This window comes from Ceratotherium simum, chromosome 11 (genome assembly GCF_057802395.1).
Source record: "Ceratotherium simum simum isolate JZ-2026a chromosome 11, ASM5780239v1, whole genome shotgun sequence".
Classification (NCBI taxonomy): domain Eukaryota; kingdom Metazoa; phylum Chordata; class Mammalia; order Perissodactyla; family Rhinocerotidae; genus Ceratotherium; species Ceratotherium simum.
In genome coordinates this window covers 39,348,053-39,375,564 of record NC_141910.1, presented here as the reverse complement: position 1 = coordinate 39,375,564, position 27,512 = coordinate 39,348,053, and the positions used below count along the sequence as shown (strand labels likewise).

At 38.6% G+C, this 27,512-nt stretch overlaps 1 protein-coding gene across 3 annotated transcripts in view; it reads right to left on the bottom strand.

Annotated features, from left to right (window-relative positions):
* THADA (THADA armadillo repeat containing) overlaps nucleotides 1-27,512 on the bottom strand; it is a 313,262-nt gene that overhangs the window by 157,256 nt on the left and 128,494 nt on the right. For 2 of the 3 annotated variants that reach the window (XM_087436834.1, XM_014792321.2), the window contains exons 27-28: nucleotides 21,788-21,877; nucleotides 20,297-20,428 (exon numbers count right to left, since the gene is read on the bottom strand). In XM_087436834.1, the coding sequence (XP_087292960.1) occupies nucleotides 20,297-20,428; nucleotides 21,788-21,877 (222 nt within the window). The remainder of the gene's footprint in view (nucleotides 1-20,296; nucleotides 20,429-21,787; nucleotides 21,878-27,512) is intronic. The other variant, XM_087436835.1, reaches the window with a different exon arrangement.

Sequence of the window (27,512 nt, the reverse complement as noted above, 5' to 3'; positions counted from 1 at the left end):
TAATGTCCTTTCACATCCTCATCTGTAAAAGGAAATTAGAATAAGTGATCTCTGAGGTCCCCTTCAATAACACAATCATATAATTCAACGGACATTTAAACATTCCAGGCAGATAGCTATCTTTTTTATTTTAAAACATCTTTATGACCTCTCTCGACTTGTTCCATTGCTTCATCTCACAATAATATTGATGCTGATAATAAAAGTTTTATGTCTAACACTAACCACACTCAATCTTTCTATAGTTGGAGCCAATTTTCTCTAGTTTGAGCATCTCTGGAGTTGAAGAACAAACGACCAGTGTTTTCTACACACAGGAAAACCCTTCATTAACTATACTGGAATCCTGTCATTAAATCACCCCTTACTCTTCCCTTCCGTGGGCGAAAACAACCCCGACTCCTTTAATCATGTAGAACCTTTTCTCTAGAATCTAGTTAATTATTTTGCCTCTACAGAGAGTTAAATGAATCTTCCCAACACTACCAGCTAAAACAATGATTTGTACTACTGCTGGATGAGAGAAATTTGAGCATTTCTTTTAATTTGATTACTCTCCAGAGACTGCAATTTGTTTTTGCTAAAGCTAATTAATGCCCCTGAATAACCCTCCTCAGGTTTTGTAGCAACACTTCAAGCTAAAATCAGAAAGAATAAATTTTTAAAAACCATAAAGTACATGGAAAGTTTTGAAAAATTCCAAGAAATTGAACTTTTTTAGCCTGAAAAAACAGCAGGAAAGAGCAAGGAATATTGAGATGTTAGCAACAGATCCACCCCAGGGAAGATTCTTTTCTCAAATGAAGACTGCAATTAGGTAAATTGAGTCAAACATCAGTATGCCTACAGCATCCCAATAGACCATTCCAGCCCTATTTTTAAATACCTTCAGGGAAGTTTTACATCCTCCTTTGGTTGTCCCAGTGCCCACATCAGTGTCACAGGCAAAGAGTACTTCCTTAAGTATAGTTATACTCTTTCTTGCTGCAACTTAATTTTGTTTTTCTGGTTCTACATGCCAGGGAAATAAATGAATCTATGCCTAAAAGAATAACTTTTTGATTTGTGTCCAGAATATATTCTGAATAATAAAAAAACCCCAAACAACCCAATAAAAAAATTGGGTCAAACTGAACCAACACTTCAGCAAAGAAGATACATGGATGGCAAATAAACACGTGTAAAGATGCTCAATGTCCCTCATTATTAGGGAAGTTCAAACTGAAACCACAATGAGATACCACTACATACTCACTAGAAAGACTAAAATTTAAAAGACCGAGCATACCAAGTGTTGACTAGCATACAGAACTACTAGAACTCCCATCTTCTGCTGGTGGGAATGTAAAATGGTACAATCACTTTGGAAAATAATTTGGCAATTTCTTAAAAAGTTAAACATACACGGGGCTGTCGGGTGGCACAGCAGTTAAGTGCACGCACTCCGCTTTGGTGGCCTGGGGTTCGGGGGATGCACCGACGCACCGCTCGTCAAGCCACGCTGTGGCGGCGTCCCACATAAAGTAGAGGAAGATGGGCACGGATGTTAGCCCAGGGCCAACCTTCCTCAGCAAAAAAAAGAGGAGGATTGGCATCGGATGTTAGCCCAGGGCTAATCGTCCTCACAAAAAACAAAAAAAAGTTAAACGTACACCTTCCATACAACCCACTCATTCCACTCCTAGGTGTTTACTGTAGAGAAATAAAAGCATATGTCCATACAAAGACTTGTACATGAATATTTCTAGCACCCTTATTTGTAACACTCAAAACTAGACAGAGCACCAATGTCCATCAACCGGTGAGTACATAAACAAATTGTGGAATATCCGTATAATGGAACACTACTTGGCAACAGAAAGGGACAAACTACTGATACATGTAATGACATGGATGAAGTTCAAAATTATTATGCTGAGTGAAACAGCCAGACAAAATAGAATGCATAATATATGATTCCATTTATTGAATTCTAGGAAAATGCAAATTAATGTGTAGTGATAGAATGTGGAACAGCTGTTGCCAGGTGATAGGGCGGAGTTGTTAGAGATGGTTACAAAAGGGCAAGAGGAAACTTTGGTGGACGATGGATATGTTCACTATCTTGACAGTGGTGACAATTTCATGGGTATATAAATAATGTACACTTTAAATGTGCAGTTTGTTTTATAACAATTATACCTCAATAATGCTGTTTTTAAGAATAACTTTTCACATACATTAGAAAAGTTAAGTTATACATCCTGTCTTGTTTTCCCTTCTCAGCCTCCAGTCTTATCTCTAAAACATCCCAAATCTTCTCTTCCTCAGATTAAACAAGCCCAGCTATTTCTTTTGAACTTTTATGACCAAAATTAACTTTTCCACGTGCTCTTTTAAAGAATCAAATCAATAAATACTTAGATCCTAACAATTAATCATATAAGAATTAAAAAACAAAAACTAGCTTTTTTCCAGGACAATGTTCCAAACCTTCCACATGTTCTTCTAGGACAAGCTCAGAGACATTCAGTGACCTGCCGAAGCTCACAAAGGGTATGAATGGACAAGCTAGATTCAAAGTCAGGTCTGTCTGACTCCAAAACATGTGCTAGTTGCAAAAATCAGTGTGCCCAAACTATATATTTTTTTTACCACCATATATATTGAACAACAATAACATATATTAGAAGAAATTCAATTTTATTACTCTTACATACACTTGACAACTCAAACTGTTCAAGCAAGCAATGCCTCATTTGTTGGGCCAGCTTTACTAAACTCATCTGCATTTAGCAGAAGGATTCCATGTGATTATTAAGGTAAAACAGATTTTTTCCCCCTCCATCTTGAATAGATTAAACCTGCTTCCTAATATCTTTTATTTTTGCTTATTTTTATAATTTGCTTATTCCCTAGTGAAAAGGTAACTTTCAACTCATCCCAGTCTGAATCATGCCAAATTCTGAAAAAACAGAAACCAAACTAGTGTATTATTATTTAATATAGTCCAAATGAATGCACAATGGAGACTGCTGCACAAAGTTTGAAGATGAAACAAAACTGATTACACACATACATACTCTACTACTAATTAAAAATATACTAATGTTACAAGTATACAATTTCAGTGGTGGTGGTGATCTTTGTTCAGAAGCAAGGTACATTACTATATGGCTAAAGCCCTCCAGCATTTAACTGGGTTACTAATTATAAGGAGAATCATATTACCTTTAAGTCCTTCCCTGGATTGTGACTAAAGCTTAATATATTAATTTCATGCTAATTGTATTTTAGGATGGGGAACATGTCAATAAAGAATTCTGGTCACATCCTCTAACATGTCCACGTGACTGAAGGTTTTGGCTGTGACACAGTTTGATACATTTACTAGAAGAAAATCACTGCTAATTCCACGGCTACTTTTTGTGGCCAAGAGATACTTTATATTGCATTTTAAAAGTAGCATTCAAGAGAATCTTCACAGGAAGTACACAGAGGAATATAAAACGAAATAAGAAAATCATTAAGTGACATTTTTTACTTCCATTTGAAATCAATTAATACATTTAGCCTCAATTCAGTATCATCTTACTCCCCAGCTTTCCTTCCTGCCCATCCAAAAAAAAGTCAGTGAAAATTGTATGAGTCATTCTTCAATCATGCCAAGGACATAACCTTCAACCTAAGATTAAAAATAAAGAGCTGTGTGTGAAATTCAATACTGTTTAACTTCTGGGTGCTAAGATGTAATAAATACAACATTTCAAAAGAAAATTAAACAATCTGGATCACTTCCGTTCATTTTCATGATTTCATCAGCAGATTTCTATGGCTTTGGCCACATTTGCTAGTATTTGAACCCTGGGTAGACTGGTGGAATTTGGCATCATTTAGTTTATAATCTGTATCACCAGTTCGTACAAGGCACAGAAAAGTTCTCCACTGCCCTCTATACTTCAAAGCATTTCATTTATTATTCCAATGATTATTCTGACAAAACTGTGACCAATGTACTGGAGCTGCCAGGAAGCGAGTATTATCTATTTATTTTTATTGTAGTAAAATATACATAACATAAAATTTACACATTCTTAACTCTATAGTTCAGTGACGTTAAGTACATTTACTGAGAAGTTTCAGAGCCTTTTAGACTCTGGCCTCAATGTCCAGATACCCAGTCATTCATGGTTGATACTCATGGCTTCACAGAGATAAAGGTCATTCTATTTCCAGGTAACCTCTCAGCTAAGTATTCAAAGTCAGAGTTCATTCAATACACTAGGGTTTGTATGCTTGAGGTGAGGAATGAACCGCCAAAACCAAGCGTTTGTCCATTTCCTTCCAGATGGAAGATAGAAACTCTGATATTCTCTTCCTTGCCACTAAAGCTTTCAGAAAATAAGGAACCCACTATTCCCTGACCTTTGGGATTTTTACAAACATCAGACTGCAGTTCAGAACACAGACAAGAAACTGTCCAAAGAAAACATGCCCCCACATGAACAGGATATAAACAAAGCTGTAACTAGGTAATTAATGGAAGGGACTTGACGCCCCTCACTTCACTTCTCTGATAACAATCTGCCATTTTATCAGCAGAGTCTTTTATCTGGAAGGATTCACTCTGTTCTGCTGCCTGGAACAATTCTGGGAGAGCACAAAGACAAGCTTTCATCTTAGAAAGGAAATGGAACCACATCTAGAAGGGGTAAGGAAGAGTCAAAGCTGTAAAAGACCTCCAAGTCTTTCCCTGCCAGAAGGGAGAGGTAAATGGAAAATGGGATGCCCTGTGTCACTGAAAGCATGGGAGCAAATTCTGGTGGGGAAGAAGTCACTGCAGTCCTCACCCAGGCCACCCACGTGAAGGTGGCAACTTGCTTTCTGCCTTTGTTCCAAGTTCTGCACCCTCTCTCCACCACCTGGCCTGATCCCATCTCCAACACTTCATCCAACCAACGTCTTCTATTTTTCTTCCTGTCAATACCAAAAAAACCTCCACTAATTCATACTTTGGTATAAATTATTAATAATATCTTAAATATACTTCATAGTGGGACTTCCATTTTAGAAGGGCTCAAAACCATATACTTAAAGAATGAAAGTCTACCTGTGAAACTTCAAGGTTCAGCTCAAAATGGAGGAGGAATGTGAGAAAACTGGGTGGGTAGAACGCACTGCTCAAGACCTCTCAAATCGTTTCATATAGGTTTCAACGACCCTAGGGGTAAAGCTGGTCCAGGTGAATGGCTACAGTAGGGTTAGAATCTGGCCCTCCAAGTGGCTTCATTTCTAAGGGAAAAAGGGACTGCTAGGGGGGTACGTATTAATTAGTAGTAGAAAGCATTCCCTTATTCCCCCTCCAAACATGGTCACTCCACTCAGACTCATAACATGTCATGGATTGGTTGTGGAAGGACTCGGGGAAAAACAGGGCTTTGAATTCCCCACCCTACTTAGAACCCAGGAATATTTATCTATGGTTGAGCCAAGGTGGCTGGCCAGTTCCAAAACCCACAGCCTGGGGCTTATAAACCAGAGCACAGATTGCCCAGTGATACCAGTGCCCTTCTGTCAGGCTGTGTAGCAATCCTGTGGAGCCCTCTAGGTTCATATCCAGGGTCCTCATGACAATTCACAGTGGTGCGGACAGGGGAAGGGCACTAGGAAGCCACTTTTCTGGCCAGTTTTCAACGGGGAATTCTATTAGGGCATGGCATTCTAAAGCTGCTACTTTAGGGACGTGTTCAACCATGCAGCAGAATGCAAATCCCTCTCTAGTCTTTTCAAGTTTTTCCTAAGTCCGGTTTTCATTCTGGCTATGAATTAAATTCTGATGTCTTAAATCATGCAGAAAAAAAATGGGTAAGAAGTGATTGAATTATATTAATTATATGGCCTTGAAGCTCAGCTAGAAAACAAGAATTACATTTCTTAAGTTTCTCTTCACTAGACTTATGCAGGTTATAATTAGTATTAAATGAATTTTACTTTTCATTTTGTCCAAGCTGAAAAGAAGCTGAGCCTACACTCTGACTTTACAGGAATAAGAGATTCTTCTGGGGAAAAAAAATGAATAAACAGTCAAGCAAAAAACAAACCAACACCACTCACTCATCACCCAAAAATCAGTTGAAGGAACTCACTTGTTCAGTGTTTGAAAATAGTTTCTACCCACTGCTTTGTAAATTATTTTCTTGTCTGTGTGACACATCCTTCACTAACAATTCAGCTTTTCCTTGGCTACCTAGATATATTTCCATAGTTTCTACCAAAACAGATGGCCTTTTCCTGTATAATTGTAATAATCAAAAAGGAGCAGGCTTATTTACATAGTAGCACCCTTTGTACAAATATCTGTTTTGTTAATGCTCTGGACATGGTAGAGACCAACAGAAAAATCCCATTCATGTGGGCCTGCCCAATTTTGATTTTGTGATTATTCAGACTGAGGCCGAGCTGACGTTTATCTTTGGGATGGAGAGTTTTCATTTAAAGTTAGGAGAAATGTGGCCATCTCTTGAGGAGTGGTGGCCAGGACACGAATATCCCAGAGCAGGAATTCTCCCTGATGCAAAGAAAAACCCCAGGGGCACATCTCACTCTCAGTGTGCCTTCCAGCAGGTTTCGGCTAGTAACCTTTGGTTAGTGAAGGAGGGAGGTGGGACTGTGCGCGTGAAAAACACAAAACTGAGGAACGAAGGGGGATTTCAACCCACCTCAGAGGCCTCATGGTTTGGATTATCAACTAGCCGCTACTGTTATCCACCCAATAAAGCAGTTCCCTAAAGTTACTATATGCAATTTGGAGTAATGAAATTTTCATTTCATAATATTCAGTAATTTGAACACTTCACTGATTCATACTTGACTTTTTTTCCAAATAAGTTTAGGATTACCACATCAGAAAACATTGACAATTTTTTAAAATTTCAACATCTATTGATATCCTTGTGATTCTGTCTTCTTTCTAAGAGAGTAAAAAGAGGATGATCAAGTAAGCTACTGTGTATGCAAGCACTTTGTAAGCTTCAAATTCTTATATAAATGTTTGTTGTTATTATTTTTTTCTTTTTCTTTCAACAACCATGAAGACCTCAAAATTATGTGAAGCTTCAACAGCAGAAACTTAAGATAGTAAACACACAGAAAACATTTTCTTTTTTTTTTTTTAAATGTTTTTTTAATTTTTTTTTCCCCCAAAGCCCCAGTAGACAGTTGTATGTCACAGCTGCACATCCTTCTAGTTGCTGTACGTGGGACGCGGCCTCAGCATGGCTGGACAAGTGGTGTGTCGGTGCGCGCCCGGGATCCAAACCCAGGCCGCCAGCAGCAAAGCGCGCGCACTTAACCACTAAGCCACGGGGCCGGCCCCATATTTTCTAATAGTCTAAAAATTATGCATAAATAGCAGCCCACAAATAATCTCATTAAGATTTTATGCTTCGTAGCCTCAAGACACATTTTCTCTTTGCTAAGACACTTATAACTGTGCAATGACCCATGATTTCCTATTATAAGGAAAAGTTCTTTTGTAAGAAATTCTCAGTATTTCTCAAGAATCTCAGAACTTCAGTTGAACCAGTTTTATTTAGCAACCTGTCACAACCACTTGTGCTTAAGTGCAAGTTTTTCTTCCTTTTTTACTGATTTCAGATTAGAAAAAGCAATGCCAATGCAGGGGGATGGAGGGGCGATATCTCAAGAAAGCAAAGTAAGTCTAAATGTCTGTTATGAAAACTGCAAGTTAATTTTGGCATGTTGAAAACTAGTTTGTCATAGACCACAGATATAGCATCATAAACAGATGAGTAGAAGGGTATATTGTTAGTGTTAAGGGCTAGTAAAGCTAAGGGAGTGGCGAAGAGCATGGGTTCTGGAGCCAGAATGCCTGGTTCAAATCCTGGCCTTATCGCTTACTAGCTGTATGACCTAGGATACATTTCTAAACTTCCTACTGCCCAACTTTCTCTCTCTGTAGGATGGGAATAATAATGTTATGGACTTCAAAGTGCTGTCACGATGATTAAATGAGTTAGTATGTGTAAAGTCCTAAAACAGTGTCTGGCCCATAGTAAACACTTGCATAGTATTATCATTTATCACTAATTAGATGGAAAAAATCAGAGCAAAGAAGATAGGGACCAAGAAGCAGCACAGCACAAAGGACATCCCATTATTCCAAAATGCTATCTGATGCTCCACCTTATTTCCTTATTTCCTTATTTATTTATTTATTTTTTTGTGAGGAGGACTAACCCTGAGCTAACATCTGATGCCAATCCTCCCCTTTTTTCTTGAGGAAGATGGGTCCTGAGCTAACAACTATGGCCATCTTCCTCCACTTTACATGGGACGCCGCCACAGCATGGCTTAACAAGCAATACGTCGGTGCGCGCCGGGGATCCGAGCCTGCGAACCCCGGGCCGCCGCAGCAGAGCGCGCGCACTTAACAGCTTGTGCCACCAGGCCGGCCCCTCCACTTTATTTCTATCATGCCTGACACATAATTGACGTTCGCAGTAACTATCTATTGAGTAAATGAATGAATGAATCAATCAATCTGTGACTCCTTAATCACTTTTTGACTGTGGACACATTACGCTTAACTCTTTCTGGGCTTTGGCTTTTCCGTCTCCAAAGGAAGGTACCAATATCTGCCACTTGCTACCCCAAACTGATGATAATCAATAAGAAAAAAGGCACATCATTTCAAACTTACTGGAAGGATATCAAAAGTCAATGACTTTTTAAACCAATGCTCCTTTGTTATTGAGTACACATGAACACAGTCAATAACACTGGGAGGAGCCTCTGTGATAGTCCTGGTTCTAACACGTTTCCTTTCAAGAAGTCCTCTGACTTCAGCTGGCCAGGTGGAATGTGACGCTAGACACTGTGCTAGGCCCTAAGAGATGGCTGCTCAAACCTCAGTGTGCAGAGGAATTACCTGGGGGCTTATTTTGAAATTGCTGACTTGGAGGTGTCTGTGGGACACGCAGAAAGAGTTGCCCAACAGAAAGCTGAACCTATGATTCTGTACAAGTTCTAGATCTAGGACTGACTCATCAGCGTATGTGAGTAGCAACCCCGGAGAGTGCATGCAAAGTGAAAAAGAGGAGAGCAGAGGGCATGACAAAGAGGTGCACCAATATTTAGGAGGCAGCGGGAGGAAGGGGCCCTGCAAGAGGAGAAAGAAGCAATGGCCAAAGAAGACCACAGAGAAAAGAGTGTCATGAAGAAGAGTGTGCAATAGTGTCAAATTCCAGAGACAGATCCGGAAGGATAAAGCCTGAAAAGCATCCAGTGGCTTTTGTCACTAGGAGGTCACTCCTATTTCACCTGTATAGGTGCAGCTTCAGTGAAGTGGTGGAAACATCAGCCAGGCTACAGTGGTTTAAGGAATGAATAAGAAGGGAGGAAGTGGAGACTGTAAACAAAGACAACCTTTTCCAAGAGTCTAGCTATAAAACAAAGGAGAGAACTAGGGTAGTAGGTAGAATGAGTGTCTCCATGAAGAGAGCCCATGCCTGATGGCCTCTATTTTCTCTTGTAAATAAGAGGCGATGAAAGTAGGGGCATTGGGTTTAGGCAATGACACAAAGTAGGCCCTCAGCAAATATATTTAATGGATGGATGAACTGGTGATGAAGTGCGCTCACAAAATAAAGTGAGAGACAAGAATCAACGGCGAAGAAGAGACTATCTGTAACTGGTTTGGAGGGGAGGCAAGAGGAGCAGTCAAGAGTCTCAAAGTTCAAGGTGAGTGAGGAAAATAAGATTTGAAGGGAAAAGTAAGCAGATGTGAGGGTGAATGGATCTTGTGCAGTTAATGTGACTAATGCAGCTCATTTTAACTAGAAGATTATAAATAGACTGATAAGGGTCAAGGTCCAGAGGAGAGAGAGGAAAAAACTATGCCCATCAGAGAAAGATAACCCAAACATGCTATGTCGTTATTTTTCCTTGTCCTCATTTTAAGCTTACTCTAATTCATCTTTACCTTCCTACTCTTTCCCCTAATTCATATTTTCTGCCTAAAGAGAAAAAAAAATACATTTTTTATCTTAAAATGTTCCCTACCATGTAGGATAAGACTATATATTAGTCAGCATTTGGGGCTTAGTACTGAAAAATCCTTCAATTCAGCAGTAAAAATGCCTGCTGAGCACCTTGGCTACAATTTTTTGAGTAAATATTTAAGACTAAGGAAATAAAAGCTCTTTAGGGAAAAATATTGTTAAAATATTTTAAAATTTAAATATTACTAAATTGTTTCCCACTACTATTCATTATTTCCGTTAACACTTAAATGCAACTCTTGGAGCAAATACTGTTCTTTATTAAAGTTACCAAAGATTCATCATTGATGGTTTCTCCTGTTAAGCAGCAAACCATTTATTTTGTGAATTTCCTGAGGCACCCTTGATTCAAGTGGAAGCAAAGCTCTGTATGATGACTTCCAAGTTATGAATCATACAACTCTCTATAGCAAGCTTCCCCTTGTTAGATCCCACTGTCTACAGAGGGGACAGCATGACTTTTCTCTCCTCTCACATGAGCTGCTAATCACCATGGGTGATATCTAAAAAGTCCTCGAGATGGCAGACTGAATTCCTATATTTTTTTCCTGCCTTAGGAAAGCCTCTTGAACTTCTCCAACTCACTAGTGCTCTTCCCCTTCCTTACAGGCCCTTGGTCCTTAGTGCATCCATCACATAATTAAGAGGTTAATACACAGTATGTCAGGTTCACAAGCATGGGATTTCCCTCACTAGCTAGACTGTAAGTTCTTCAAGGATGAAGACCTTTTTTCTTTGTTTTGCATCTTATCCAAGACCTAACACTAGGTAGGTACACAATGGATGTTTAACAACTACTTGGTTAATCTACTAACTGATTGGATTCTAAGTTTTAGAGTGAATGGCAGCAATAGACCATGGATTATCATTATTGTCAGAAATTTCACCTAAGAATGAGGCTGTTTGCAGATCAAATCACTTGTTCTAACACGACCTGAATTGGCCTGCTGAAGTAACAGATAACACTGAAGGAAAGCTGGTCCCTACAAGTTTTGTTTTTCTAGCTTGCTCTGTCAATGCATTCCATAAGAGGTGAACTCCTCATTCCTTTTGTTCAAAAACCTATTTAGAAAATGGTCTTAAAGAGATCTGGCACCAGAGATGAAGTTGGCTGGAGCCCTCTCTAGGAAATGAGAGATAAAAATTGGTGACAGATGACAAAGTATCTTTTTATGCCAGAACTCTTTGCAAAGGAGCCACACAATGCAGAAAACATGATTTCATTCCACACGCTGAACCTCAGCTACCCCAGGGTGGAATTCGGAAATTCAGAAGACCATGAGCACAGTCCTCCAAATAAAGCACTAGCTAGGCAGGGCCACGGTAAAAAGCAGGCCGAGTAGGTAGCTGCCCAAACTGTGATTTCACCAGCTTTAGGAAACAACTTGCCAATCTCCACTTACAGGTCTTCCCTTATGTGAGGCCTAAAATTCCACCACCAAGTTTCCTCGCTTTATTTCAAAATATTTCTCTCTGTAATGCAACAATAGCCCCAAGGAAAGTCATGACTAGGGTCATTTACAAGTCTATATGAAAGTAAGGAGTGGGCGCAGGTTTGGCTTATAGGCAAAGAGGAAAACTGAGCAGCTGAAAAAACCCTGAGCAGAACTGAACATCTGCATCTTGACCATCTTGCCCAAAGCTTGACCTCTAATCAGAGTCACACTAGTAAAACCAGAGGTCAAGGTTTCTACAAGTTGATGGGATGGCAGATCCCTTATTTCATCCAACCATTGTTAGCAGATCAGAATGGTATAGGGAGACACCTAACCTTTAACCTCCTTCTCTAAACCTCAAGGAATTTAGCAGTAACCACAGATGGGGTGGAGTTCTGGACTTCAGAAGGCAGGAAGAAGTTCGACATTAACAGCATTAGCAAAGTCCTATTCTCAGGTGTTTCTACTTATAACAGGCTAGGCTTGGGGATTCCTGTATTCTCTCTACAGGCATCTCTGTTCAAAGAAGATCCTTTGGTAAGTTTGGACAACAAAGAGTTATCCATTTTAATAAACTCTTCAGAAAAGCATCTCTGACTTTCCTGAAAGACTCATGTTCCTTGTACTTGTCAGAAAACAAATGTGGCTTAAGCCAACATCTGGAATGGAGAAAAATACAGCAACCACAAAAAAAAGATAATTAAATTAATATGGAATGCTTTTCAGACATAACATCCCATAGGCCAAAAAAATGTTTTCAGAACTATCCAGAACAAAGTTATAGAAATTACTTAGAAGCTAAATTTAAGTGGATTAACTCCTGGAGGGCACCATGTAGGAACAAACCACCGTGACCCTGTGGGCCATGCCAAGAATGGCACCCCAACTTCTTTTCTTTGGCAGATTGAGGAACTCATAAATAAAAATGTATAAGTATGTGTTTCAGGTTTAGAGGCAGGTTTATCATTTCATTCACTGCACATTTAGAATCTACAGCTGAGTTGTTCAGCTGTTCTCAAATAAGACATCCCAAAAAGATGCCTTGAATGGTCATCTAGCCCAACCTCGGATGCACTGCAGAAATCCTTTAAAAAATATGCTCAATATGTGATCAGTTTTCCATGAACACTTTCAATGACTGGCAGCTCAGTATTATGGAAATCTGCTTATTATCTTGATGGAGAATGCTAACTTTCACAAATTCTTCTTTATATTAAAATCTGAAATCTATCTCCTACTTTCCCATTGGGAGCACAAAAGAGAAATTATGTGCCTTCTGCCATATGGCAGCCTCTCAAGGATGTAAAGACCATTATCATGTTGCCTCTAAGTAAGTCTTTTCCAGCCTAACTATTTCCAGATGTTTCGTTTCCTCCTCATCTTGGTCACCTTCTCTGGATAAATATTAGTTTATCAGTCACCCTCCTAAAATGGGGAGCCCAGAGAAGAATAACGTAATAAGCAGAATGATGGGATTTAGTCTGACCAGCAGAGTTCAGGGGCACTATAGCCTTCATTATCTGAAAGGAGCAACTGTGTCACACTGCTTCCTTAGAGCTCACCAGGAAATCCCACTCCCTAAGATTTTTGTCATAAAAACTGCTACGAAGCCAGAGAACTCTCACTCAGTATGTATACAATTTTTATTTTTCTTTAAAAAATCAGAATATGATACATACCTCTATTAAATGTTATCTCAATATATTGTCTCAGCCCATCAATCTAGTCTTCCAAGGATATTTTGATTTTTATTTTTCACTTATGGACTACATCAGACCTATCAAATAAAAAAGAGTATAGGGGGCCGGCCCCGTGGCCTGATGGTTAAGTTCAGCGTGCTCCGCTTTGGCGGCCCAGGTTTGGTTCCTGGGCATGGGTCTACACCACTCATTGGCAGCCATGCTGTGGCAGCAACCCACATACAAAATAGAGGAAGATTGGCACAGATGTTAGCTCAGGGTGAATCTTCCTCAGCAAAAAAAAAAAAGAAAGAAAGAAAAGAGTATAGAGAATAATATGACAATCAAGCATTTGCCCAGAACCCAGTTAAGCATACATTACAAATAAAACTGAAGCTCCTGGTATGTGCTTCCTCAGTTTCATCCTCTTCCTCCCCAGACACACAGAGTTAATGGTCACTAGCCTGAATTTGTGTTTGTCACTCCTATGCTTAAAGACTATGTGAATTTTGATTCCATCATCTACTATATTTATTTTATATACAAACCTGATAAGCATGCAATCTAGTCTGTCTTTAGTTAGCAATTCAAATGTTGAATAAAGCAGCATTGTCCTCATCTTTCAGACTAGTAATCCCATCAAAACAATGAGGTGACTCAGGCATGACTTATTCTTAGGGAATCCTTACTAGCTCTCAGCAAGTAAAATGTGAAGGACTTGCAAGTAATACATTGAATGATTCAGTTGAAAACAATCAATATCAACACAATTGTTGGGTCACTGATAAAATATGCCTTTTTCCCTCTCTTTTGAAAATCCTTCTGCAAGCTCCTAGCATCACATTCCCATGCCACATTTTCCCGAAATTCAACGCTCATTTGCACCTGAGGCTATAAGTTATGTGGGTCCAGGGATTTGCCTTCATTCACATGAGACAGTGCTCTGTTCCATTACCTTGCCTACATCTGGCTTCTTGGTCTTCCTTCTATTTTACCAGCAGAGACAAGCTAAAGCAGGAGTTTAAAAAGTCTGCCCTCTCTCTATCACCATTATACTATGAATCCCTTCCTCTCGCTAGAATTTTTCTTAACGGGCAAACCAAGGAGCTTTTATCTGCTATTTTGTAAGCAGGATTATCCCCATTATACAGAATGACAGCCTGAAGCACACAGGGGCCCTCCTATTCATGCCACATTAATCTGGGAGGCTTTCCCCCTTGTGTTTTGGCTTGTTTATAATTCTAAGACTTTCAACAGAAAAATGGCACCTCCCTCCTCCTTCTATTCTTATCAATCCAGGCTCCTCTCATTTGGCTCTAAAGGTTGCAGCAGGGTAGTCATGAGGGGTGGGCCTCTAGAGCAGTTCACTGGACAGCAGTCAGTGAAGAGAAGTACAGAGTCCAGGATGGCCTCAGGTCTCAGGCTCATGAGGCCAGACACGACCTAGGTAATATCCAGTCCAACACCTTAACTTGAGAGAAAAGGAAACAGAGGGCCAGAGAGGTAAAGTCAAAATAAAAGCAAACGTCAGAGCTTGTATTTAGAATACAAGCCTCCTCAAATCCAGGTAAAAAACACAAAACCGAGCCAAGCCTCCTTTCTACATAACTGACAACCAGTGGGATACAAAACGTGGCTCCAATATTGTAAGACTAAGAGTCCCTTAGTGCTTCATAGACACACAGAGCTGCTAAGACACAAAATGTCTCAATTCACAATCAGTTTCATTTTTAGGTTAATAATTCAGTCTCTGTGCCTAAACCGGGGCTAGGCAGAGAAAGGTACCAAAAAACAAAAACAAACCAAAAAACCCATAGCTGCTTCTGCATAGAAAGAGATTAAGATTTATTTGGAGAGAATAAGCATTGAGCATATAAACTACAGTATGGTAACAGTAATGATGAACAGCAAGATAAGAGGTTTAAGTAACAAACGCTACAGCCATTCAGAGAAATGAGAGATGATTAGAAGCTGAGATGGAGAGAAAGGGAAGAGGGCATGTCTTCCTTCCCAGCATTGTTTCAACTGCTCTCTGCCTCATTTATCTCTTTATAAAGCAAATCCTGCCTTCTATTTATCTACAAGGATTCTGGGAAGACAGAGCAGATAGAAATGTGATGTGCAGCCTTGAAGGAGAATTCCCGGTATTACAAACACAAATGAAGGTAGAAGCCAACTATTGTCTACTGCAAAAACTCCAGCTCGACCCTATGGAAAACAAATTCTTTCAACTTCATAACCTAGGTAAGGAGTAAAGTGATAATCCTGGAATTATGTCACTTTCAAGGAAAAGGAAACAAGAGTTAGTATTATTTCCCAATATCATGGGCTTAAAAGGCCTGACTACCTCTTAGTTTTTATACCCCCTACCCCTCCTCCCTTTTTAAGACAGGTACAATCAAAAGGTTCCATGAAATATTTTAAAAACATATAAAACATGTATTTTCCAATTTTTTTTTTGTTGACTATCTTTTTCAATATCTCAACTAAAAAAGTTTCTACTGCATAGGTCCCTATGGGTGATTTCCACTGTCATGTGTTTAATTAAGACTGTGTTGTTATTTGTACCTCAATATTTCACAGAGAAAAGAAAAGCAGATTTCACTAAAAATTTATCTAAAGTGAACAATGACTGAAACGATTTGGGGAAAAACATACTGAAAGTCATCTGCAATGAAAAGAAGCCAAAAAAGGAGAGAGAGGTGGGGTGGGGTGGGGAGATCCTTTTAAAAGCACAAGAGAGAATGAAAGGCAGTGAAGGGATTTCTCCCACAGGTATTAATCCAATGCTGAGATCTCAGTTATCAGCAACAGAAGGCACTTTTTGTCTCAACTGATACCCTCACACACACAGGTACCACACTGGTCCAGAGAGGGTGAACAGCCTTGTCCAAGAGTCACAGCTAGTGAATAAGGGGCAGAGCTTAGCACCAGTTCTCTTGAGTCCAAGGTCTTTACTCTATGCAGGACTCCATGCTGTCACCTAGCTTTGGGGCATATTCAGCTTCCTACAGCTCTTCAATTCAAGCTTGAAACTCGCTTGTGAAAGGGAATTTAAAGGTGCATGTCCAGAGACATTTTGGTCTTGGAAAGCCCCAGACAAGTGGGCACTGGTGAGCTGTATTCAGGGAGCCAGCCGGGTCCCTTTAAAGCACGAATCACTCTGCTTCGTGGTATCTGAACAGAAGAGTGAATGGCCTTAAACTGAAGGCAGTGCACGCACATGGGACAGGGCTGTGTATATGGATCCAGCACAGCACCAGAGACATAACACACACTGGATTAAAAAAAAAAAAACTCGCAAACAACGTTGGGATTAACATTATCATTTTTTTCCAAGATGCTGCAACAGTCACAACAGCACTCAGGCATAACTGTGGAAAATCCGAATCAGACATATTCTAAGACTTAAGTCAACAAAGAAAATCAAGAGAGATCTAAGTTTATACTCCCAAATGTGGGATAAGGGAAAAAATACAAATAATACCTTACAGAGAGGAAAGATATGGCAGGTAAGGACACACAAATCAAAGGGAAGAAAAAGCTGTCATTGAGGCTTTTTATCTTCTCACTGTGCACCTCACTTTAGCACCCACGGTCAGGGCAACCTTTGGCTACTCCCACTAGCTGACAAATTTCTCTTTAGCGAAACTCAGAGTATCTAAGAGCCTGATTAGAGCTCCTCCAAATACATAAATTAACATTAGTAATACTACAAAAATAAAACACCACTCATCCACTTGTGCATACATCCATCTTTTCAGCTATTATTCCAAGTCAAAAGAGCCCAATCTTTACCAGGACTAGAACCACAAATACTGCCTAGAATGATATAGGTTTTTTGTTTTGTTTCTTAATACTTTTTTAAGATTTTATTTATTTATTCCACCCCACCCCCCCAAAGCCCCAGTAGATAGTTGTATGTCATAGCTGCACATCCTTCTAGTTGCTGTATGTGGGACGCAGCCCCTGCACAGCCGGAGAAGCAGTGCGTCGGTGCGCGCCCGGGATCCGAACCCGGGCCACCAGCAGCGGAGCATGCGCACTTAACCACTAAGCCACGGGGCCGGCCCAAGAATGATATAGGTTTTATGATCAATCTTACACTTTCTTCATGAATAAGTTTCTCAGAAGTAATTTAAGTCAAAACGTAGTTTTATCAAATTCACTATTTTAAAATAATCTGTTTACAGTTCATCTCCCTAGTGTGACTGTGAACATTTTAGGGTAGCACATGGGTGTCCCTGTAATAGGCTAATGAAACCCAAAACTGGGTTTTCTAACTCTAAGCCTAGGGTCCTACCACTGCACCACAGAAGACTGTCAAAGAAGAAAAGCCAGCCTTCCTCTATACCTGGCCACTGACCAACCCCTTTACCCCAGCGAATGACCCCACAGATGTGAGCCTGAGAGAATGGCTGCATCCAAGGAAGCCACCCTCACTACTGGAAAAGCAAAGTAAGAAGCGGATCCCACTGCTAGTGGGGACATGACTTCTATATCCAGAAAACAGCCTGTACTCAGATCCACTGACTCTGAATATAGGCTCCTCATCTCTCCTAGTAGCGTAAATTTCAGGGCCTACTCAGTGTAGCTAAAGCTCTTGGCTACACAAAAGGGAGCTGGTCATTTTGGTATAATAGAAAGAGGACACCCAACCTTCTTGACAAGCTTTATACTCTTGGTTTCATATTCCAGCTCTATAACTGACTCACTCTCTAAACCTCAATTTCCTCAACAGGAAAATGAGGGTAATAACACCTCCTCTCAAAGTCATTGTAAGCAAGATGCCCAGTTTAGTGCCTGGCAAACAGTCAGGGCTCAACAAAGCCTGGTCTCTGTCCTACCGACCTCTCTGCTCAGAATACTTTCTTGCTTGTTCTCTGCATTCCTGGGTCAAAATCTACTTCTTTTTTTTTTTTTGTGAGGAAGATCGGCCCTGAGCTAACATCTGCCAATCCTCCTCTTTTTGCTGAGGAACACTGGCCCTGAGCTAACATCCATGCCCATCTTCTTCCACTTTATATGGGACGCCTGCCACAGCGTGGCCTGACAAGCGGTGCGCCGGTGTACACCCGGGATCCGAACCAGCGAACTCCGGGCTGCCACAGAGGAGCGCACGCACTTAACCGCTTGCGCCACTGGGCCAGCCCCAAAATCTACTTCTTATATACCCCCTAAATGGCCTAACCAAGTACCAAGTACGACCCTACCACTGTCTAGTTTATTAAAATCATCTGTGTGTGTGTATGATTCTGATAATGTTTGAGTTTAATATTCCAAATTTAATCTTGCTGCTCAGTGTGATCTACAGGGTTAGTAGCATTAGCATTACCCGGAAGTTGGTTTGAAATGCAGACTCTCAGGCCCCACTCAGACATACAGAATCAGAATTTATGAGATTCCCAAGCGAGATGTTTACCTCTTAAAGTTTGAGAAACACTGTTCTATAACACACATGGACATTCAATAAATCAGAGCCTATTGACACTCTAAGGAATCAATTGTGGCACTTCTGCTGGTGGTGGTGCTGTATGAATCTTTATTCAAGTAGAAAGCAACTATTGACCAAGGCATTTTCAGTGGAAAGACAGGATAATTGTACACTTATTTTGTGCCTTCTGAATTTAAAAAAATGACGCACTAAGTACACTGGCTTTTAAGGCAATATTTAAATCTTCTATATTAAAGCAATCTTTGTTATATGTAATAAGTGCTCTGAATTAATTAGTAATATGAGCATTCTGATTATATGTAAACTAATAAATAACAGTTAGGAAGGACACTTTCAATGTAGTAATTTCTGGTTACTAGGATGCAACACATAACAGATTGATTAGTAATAAACTTCCACAAACTGAATGTTCTCAACACAGGATGACCAAGTGCTAAAGCGTGTCTCTGTTTCTAACGCACACTGTTACTCTGTGCATGTGCCTTCCCCCTTCCCACCAACTTTCTTTACAATTTTTAGTTCTTTCCAGTTATATGTGAAAGTACAATTTTTAACTGCTGAAAGTAATATTTACAACCCAAATTCCTAAAATGAATCACCAAATGCTGGATAAGGGAGACCGGTAAATTTGTGTATCAGGAAACAAAACCAATCTGAGTGAGTCATCTCTGATCGCAGATAACACAGCCACAGCCAGGGCTTGGCACAAACAAATGGCTACAGCAATCACATGCCAGAATCTCGTGTTTAATGGTTTCTCACATTAAAATGCATCAGTCAGCTCTATGAAACCAGGAAGTGGAGCCCAGGACACCACATAAACAACACTCTCTCTTGAGTTTAGTATATTTTATCCTTCTGCTGTAAGTCTATTTCAATTTTTGGTAGATACTCATAAAAATGAAGGTGCTGTTTTGTCAAGAGATAAGCAGAAAGGTAAAAGCTAACTAATATGACAGGGTATCTGAAATATTTCATAAGAAAATTTCAATACTTTTTGGAGGCCTATCTATTGAGGCCTTTGATCTAAAATGAAAAAGGCGATCAGAAGTTGGCAAATGCCTCAAAAAATGTAACAGAGAAAGGGATAATAGGCCCAAGAAGCAGAAAAGCCTGTTAGCACGTGCTTCCATGCACAAATGTATGCATGGCCCTTTCTAAGGTACTCCAAGCTTGAAAGAGAAGATGAGTGGGAAGTGAACTTCTGCTACACGGGATTGCTATCTAGATGCTACCCCTCGTACCCACTAGCAAACTCCTCTGGAGTAAGGAGCCAGTTGTCCTCCTGAGTCCCTGGACTGGGGATATACGCGAGGACCAACCCTGCCCCATGTTGGCTAGGCCCAACACAGGGATAATGCAAACATCCAGGCTGTGTTTTTCAAAAGCGGGTATCTCCAGTCATCACCACACATCCATTAGCAGGCAGGGCTCCACAGAAACATTACTTAAACAGGAGATACGAGCTCCGGCATCCACCATATAAGCGCTTTCCTCTGAAACACTGGAGACTAGTTGGGGGCAACGGCAATAAACCCCAAGCCCCTGCTTTCACAAGACCTGTCCCAAAGTAAAAAAATCTATAATTTATGACATAAGAACAAGATGAAATACCCCCATAAAGAACCCATGCCCACCCTATTATTTCCATGAAGCATACGCTACCTCATAATGAAGGGAATAAAAGGGGCCAGGCTGAGAGCAGAATAGGTGCCATCCATCGGGGAAGGGTAGAGTCTCCCCAACACCAACAGTAAGAGAAACATGCTTGGGTGTCGGTTTAGTTCTCCTGTACCACTGAAAAAAAATTATTGTACATAAAAGATTAAAATTTAAGAGGTGAGGTACTATCTTAAACATTTTTCTCATTAAATAAATATGTATATAAAGTGAGACTCTCTATGATCAAGGGATAGTTTTCTTTTTTTCCCTTCATTCACTTCGTATATTCCGAATGTGCAAATAAGGAGGAACTACTGGCAATCAGGTTTGGGCTTTTACATGCGATTCTCTCCTCAAAGCTAATCATTTGATAATCAAGTCTGCTGTTTTGATTTGAGCTGTTCATACAGTAGAGTGGTGCCTGTTCCACAATATGCTATGCAAAACTCTCAACATCCAAATGTACTTAAGAAAGCATGGACAGTCACTTACTTGGGCCAAAAAAGCCTGTCGGCACAAATTACTAACATGAGGAAATGTATCATAAGCAGAAGTAAAATTCATTGATGTTATTTTATTTTCCCATTATAATTAGTATAAATTCATACCAAGTGCAAAAATTGCTGAAAGAATAAAAAAGCACATGTTCTAAGATGTCCATACCAAAATTCCACTACTAGCCATAGAACGTGATTAAGAGATAATGGTGAACTTTTCTATCTGCCCTGATCAGACTGGAAGTCCTCTTAACGGCTTTATTTTGTGTTTCTAGGGTCACTGGCCATGTTTGCTCAGGTAGACCAAGTACCATGTCTGATAAGAGGTGACCATATTAGTCAGTTAATTGCGGCAGTTTCACAATGGTCCGCTGTAACAGGTCAGTAATAAAAAATGACAGGTGTGCATTAAAGCAAACAATATGTAAACACATATTTTTTAAATATAGTAGGAAGAAAATGATTCTTTACAGAAGAAATCACCATGTGTTTCAAAAACAGGATTAAATTTGATAAAATTTAATATAAAACAGGATTTTAAAAATATAAACTATAATACAAAAACAGGATTTTATACAACTTCTCAGGTACAAATCTACTATAGAGAGTTAGGCAACATGATGTAATAAAAAAGCACTTGTTAAAAAATCTATCTAGGGCCGGCCCAGTGGCTTAGTGGTTAAGTGTGTGCGCTTCGCTGCTGGCGGCTGGGGTTTGGATCCCGGGCGCGCACCGACGCACCGCTTCTCCAGCCATGCTGAGGCCGCATCCCACATACAGCAACTAGAAGGATGTGCAACTATGACATACAACTATCTGCTGGGGCTTTGGGGGAAAATAAATAAATAAATAAATAAAATTATTAAATAAAAAATAAAAAATCTATCTATGTTACAAGGAAGGAGTTAATTAAAACTGTTGCGTGGAGGGAAAATCTCAATTAATAAAGTAATTCACATCCCTGATTTCACTTTGCCCCACCCTCTTCTCTTCTTACCTTTCCACAGTATTGGCTACAGCTTCCAACTGCTTGAGGAGAAAGGGATAGAGTTCTGGGAAACGAGAGAAAAATTCGCTCCCTGTCATTCTGTGGAGGGAGGGGAAAAAAAAGATAAATTACTATCATTTATTTCCTCCGATTTGATAATAAAGCCTTTTTATTCATTTATTTTCTTAAAGAAAGATAACTAAGGTCATTTGTTTGAATATTTAATGAAATAAAGTTAAGAACAAAACCTACATCTGAATAATTTAAAAATCAATAGAAACAATACGTTTAATTTTGATTTTGGAAGTGCTCTTAATGCATGGAATTTTATCTCAAAATTTAAGATTACGTATATTTACAAATATTTGATATTAAATTCTGTCAGGGAGGAACTATGTAATTTGTGAAAATGCCAAGTTTCCACAATTGATTTGGACTATGAATATAGTCAACATGTGATTGACTAAGACCGTCTCAGCTTCAGTAATAAGGCCAGGTCTAGAACAAGGTTTCTCAAAGTTGGCACCAATGACATTCTGGACCAGATAATTTAATTCTTTGTTGTGAGGGGCTGTCCCATGCGTTGTAGAATGTTTAGCAGCCTCCGTAGCTTCTACCCACTAGATGCCAGTAGTACGACACCTTCTCTGCAGTCATAACAATCAAAAATGTCTCTGGACATTGCGAAATGTACTCTGAGGCAAAAAAGATCCCTAGTTGAGACCCGCTGGTCTGGAGAATGGTTATCAGAAATACAGACTTGGTGTGTGAGGTTCTAGAGATGTAATCCCAGCTGACATCTGTGAGGATTACCTTTTCCATCTTTATAAACTACTCTTGAACTCTGACAAGATGCTAAAAATAGTTCCTCAGACTGTACAAGTGACCAAAAATTTCAAGCTAAATATAGCATTTAGTAAAAATTTTGTCTCCATAACTATTAAAGAACTATTCTGAAGGGGTGGCATAAATATTCCCTAACTTGATCCCTCTTATCAACTCTAGATGTATCCTCCTACTAATGGAGCCCCGAAATATCTTATTTTTTTTAAATTAAGGTATATTTTACACACAGTGAAATGCTCAAATCTTAAGTGTTAACATTCGATCCATTTTCACAAATGCATACATTCATGTAATCCACATTCCTATGAAGACTCAGAAAATTTCCATCATCTCAGAAAGTTCCCTTGTGCCCCTTCCTAGTCAACTCCCAATCTCCAACTTTCAATCCCCAACGATGACTTGATTTCTATCATCACACTTTGGTTTTTGTCTATTCTAGAATTTCATATAAATGTAACAACATTACATAATTTTTTGTGTCTGGCTTTTTTCACTCAGCATAAAATGTTTATCAGATTCATCCATGTTATTCGATGTATCAATAGTTTGATTCTTTTTTTGTTGAGTAGTATTCCATTGTATGAAAATACAAAGTTTGTTTATCCATTCTCCTCTTGACAGACACGGACTGTTTCCATGTGTTGGCTATCATGAATAAAGCTGCTATCACCATTCTTGTACAAGGTTTTTTGTGGACATATGTTTTCATTTCTCTTAGATAAATATCTGAGAATAAAACTGGAGTATGTTTAACATTTTAGGAAACTGATAGTTTTCCAAAATAATTATAGCATTTTACATTCCCCAAAACAATAAGTAAGAGTTCTAGTAGCTCTACATCCTTTCCAACATTTGCTATTGTCTTTGTTTTTTCATCTTTTTCCATTTTAGCCACTCTAGTGGGTATGCAGAGGTATCTCCTTGTTATTTTGATTTGCATTTCCTTGATGACTAATGATGTTCAAGATTTTCATGTGCTTAGGTCATTGGTATGGCCTTTTGTGAAGTATCTATCCAAGATTTTGCCCATTTTTAAATTAAATTGCTTGTTTCCTTTGCCATATATATGCAATGCATGCACTTTCTCCTAGTCTGTGCCTTGCCAATTTATTTTCTTAATAATAACTTTTGATGAGAAGTTTTAAAATTTTGATGAAGTCCAATAATTGGATCATTTTTTTTCTTTTATAATTCATACTTTCTATGGCCGATGAAATCTCTGCCTATCCCAACATCACAAAGATATTCTGTTTTCTTCTAGAAGTTCTATAGTTTTAGCTTTTATGTTGAGATCTATGACCCATTTCAAATTAATTTTTGTACATGGTGTGAGGTAGAGGTCAAGGTTCTTCTTTTCTACATTGGTGTATCATATTTTTAATAGGGAGATGCTGTAAGAAAAGATATACACCTTAAATAGGAGAGATGTACCATGTTCATGGGTAAGAAGATTCAATATTATATAGATGAAATTCTCCCCAAGTTCAATGCAATTGCAATAAAAATAGTAATTGTGTGTGTGTGTAACTGTACAACCAAATTCTAAAATACATATAAGATGCACCAATGGCCAAGAATAGCAAAGACAATCTTGAAGAACAAGGTTGGAGGACTCACCCAATCTAGCTACCAATTGGTAGCTAGAAATAATATAAAACTTTAGTAATTACGACACTGTGGTGACAAGCAGACCAATGAAATAGAATAGAGAGCATAGCAACACACACACACATATATGAAAACTTGATTTATGAAAGAGCTGGTACTGCAGGCGATAGTACTACAAAGATCATAGGTGCTGTGATAACTAATTATCCACACGGACAAAATTAAAATTGGACTTTAACCTTCTACTATATACAAAATTAAATTCCAGACTTAGAAGTAAAAAGTAAAACTGCTAAACTCTTTAAAAGACTATCGAGAATAGAATTTATTGAACAAGATGCAAAAAGCATCAACTAGTAGCAAAAATTGATGCATACAACTACATCAGTTAATATATATTTTTAAATTTTGTACACAAAAAAACAAAGAAAAATACAAAATAATATATGCACAAAGTATTTTTGGCTGAGGAGAAGTATGAAATGTTATGGAATAAAAGAGATTTAGGAGACTAAGAGACTTAAAAGACTATGAAACTAAAAATGATTAAATGCAACATGTGGATCTTGTTTGGATCCTGAGTCTAACAAACCAACTATAAAAAGACATTTCTAAGACAATTAGGAAAATTTGAATATTAAGGAATTATTAACTTTGTTAGATGTGATAACAGCACGGTGGTGTTTCTTTTTAAATTCTCTTATCAATCAGTAATGCACACTTAAGTATTTACAGAAAAAATGATATGGTGTCTGTGACCTCCTTTTTGGGAGGGCAAGAAATGGATAAATTAAGATCAGCAAAATGTTCATACTTGTTGAAGTTGAGTGATGGATATACAGGGGTTAGTTAAACTAGTCTTTTCACTTTATGTTAAAAATTCCCATAAGAAGTTTTTTAAAAATTAAAAGTAAAAATTTTTATTTGACAAGCCAAAAATGAGGAGAAAATTTGTAATACATGTAACTGAGAATTACATAATTAGTATTCAGAATATATGAAGAACTCCAGTGAATCAGTAAGTACAAGGCAAATAACTCAATACAAAAATGGACAAAACCTATCAAAATACAATTCACAGAAGATAAACATTAGTGGCCAATAAACATAAGAAAAGATGTTCAACTATACTGACAGACCACTTTATATCCTCAAATTGGCAAAGATTAAAAAGTTTGACAATACCAAGTACTGGAATTTTCAGCCACTGTTGATGGAAATGAAAAATTACTACAACAATTTTGAAAAATAATATGGCATTTTCTTGAAGGCCACAGATGTTTTCACCCAGTGACTCAGAAATGATATCACTAGGTAAATGACCTAATAAACTCTTGGACATTGGCAGCAGAAGGCTGGTACAAGCACATGCATAGCAGCCCTATGTCCACCAACAGTGGAGCGAATAAACTGTGGTATACTCACACAATGGAATAATGTACAGTAGTAAATATAAATGAACTACAGACACATGCAACAACACAAGGGAATCTCAGGAACATATTGCTAAGTGAAAAAAGCAAGTTACAGAAGAACATATGCAATATAATCCTTCTATATAAAGTTTACAACAAAGCACCATTAAATAGTATATTGCTTAGGGAAACAAATTTATGTGATAAAGAAATGAAAAGCAAAGGAATAAATAAAAACAAAATTGAGAGAAGTAATCACTTCTCTCCAAGGGAGACAGAAAGGAAATGGGATTAGGAAGGAACATATAAGGGGCTTCAAAAGTAATGTTCCATTTCTTAAGCTAGGTGGTGAATCCAAAAGTGTTTGTTACATAGTTACTCTTTAAATCTTATGCACACTGTATAAGTTTTCTTTTGTACCTATTTCATATTCAGTAAAATCAAAATTTTTTTAAAACAGAGAAAGTCCTTACTCCATTCCAAATTACAAATTTATTGAACATTTATTGGACATTTTCTTTAAAATGTGCTCATTTTATTAGATATTTTTATGTAAAAAAATAATAAATGCAAATGTTAAACACAATTAGACCCCTCAGTGGCCCTCCTTATAGAAAACTATGCAAAAGCATCTTAGCTTTCTTTTTTAAAAATTTAGCGCCGGCCAGCCCCGTGGCTTAGCGGTTAGGTGCTCGCGCTCCGCTGCTGGCGGCCCGGGTTCGGATCCCAGGCGCACACCGACGCACTGCTTCTCTGGCCATGCTGAGGCCGCGTCCCACATACAGCAACTAGAAGGATGTGCAGCTATGACACACAACTATCCACTGGAGCTTTGGGGGGAAAATAAATAAATAAATAAAATCTTAAAAAAAAAAAATTTAGCGCATACAAGTACATACTTTTAGTTTGGCTTTTTCCCTCCATAAATATGCATATTATATAGACTGCTGTGCACCTTTATTTTTTTTCATCTAAACTATATCTGTGAAATCATTCACTATCAGGCAACATTGATCTATTTCTTTCCATTTAACAGCTGCAGAGTAATCCACTGTATGGTTGAACGTAACTGACTTAATCCCTAATGATAGGCCTTTTGGTTGTTACCAGTTTCTTGCTGTTATAAACTATGACATATGTAAATTTCCTTGTTAATAAGTTGCACACTTGGGTTTTGCAGGGTCAATGTTTTACACAGGGAGAAGGCAAAACCATCACACTACAGGCTATTGTTACATTCTTTACTGCCTCCAAGCAAAACTAGCCAAGGACATCAGTTTCCATTTTTAGTGTAACCACTTAAAGGTAAAACTGTGTAAGTTCAGCAATGGGATCCCTGAGTATGCTTGCCCATACAGAATCTCTCCATCTCTACCACAAAACCTGGAAATATCTTCTTGAGGAATCGGTTACTAATTTCTAGGGGAGTTAAGTCATTCCTTAATGGCCTGATATCTCCTGGGGGAGTCAGAAAAACAAGTATTCTCACTTAAGCAGACCTTATGATTGTATTACCATGATCTAGAAATTGCATAGAAAAATAACTGGCTCTGCTGTCCACAACACTGCCAGAGAAAAGGGTTATGGAAATACTATTCTAAAATTAAAGTCATTGTTTTACTTGAATTAAAGCTAATTGTCTCAAACGGCGAATTACCTTATTCAGCTACCCTGGGAAACATTTACCAACTAGTCTATCTTGGAGGATATATGAAGAAGGTACATTACTCAAAGTTAAACATTTGGTGAATGTTTTAACTAACTGTTCTTAATAGCTTGGTGGGTTTTGACTACATCTTTTAAAAGCATTCTGTTAAAATTATCGTTTCTATGCTTAATGGTGTAGGACTTTGAAGCATCAACTG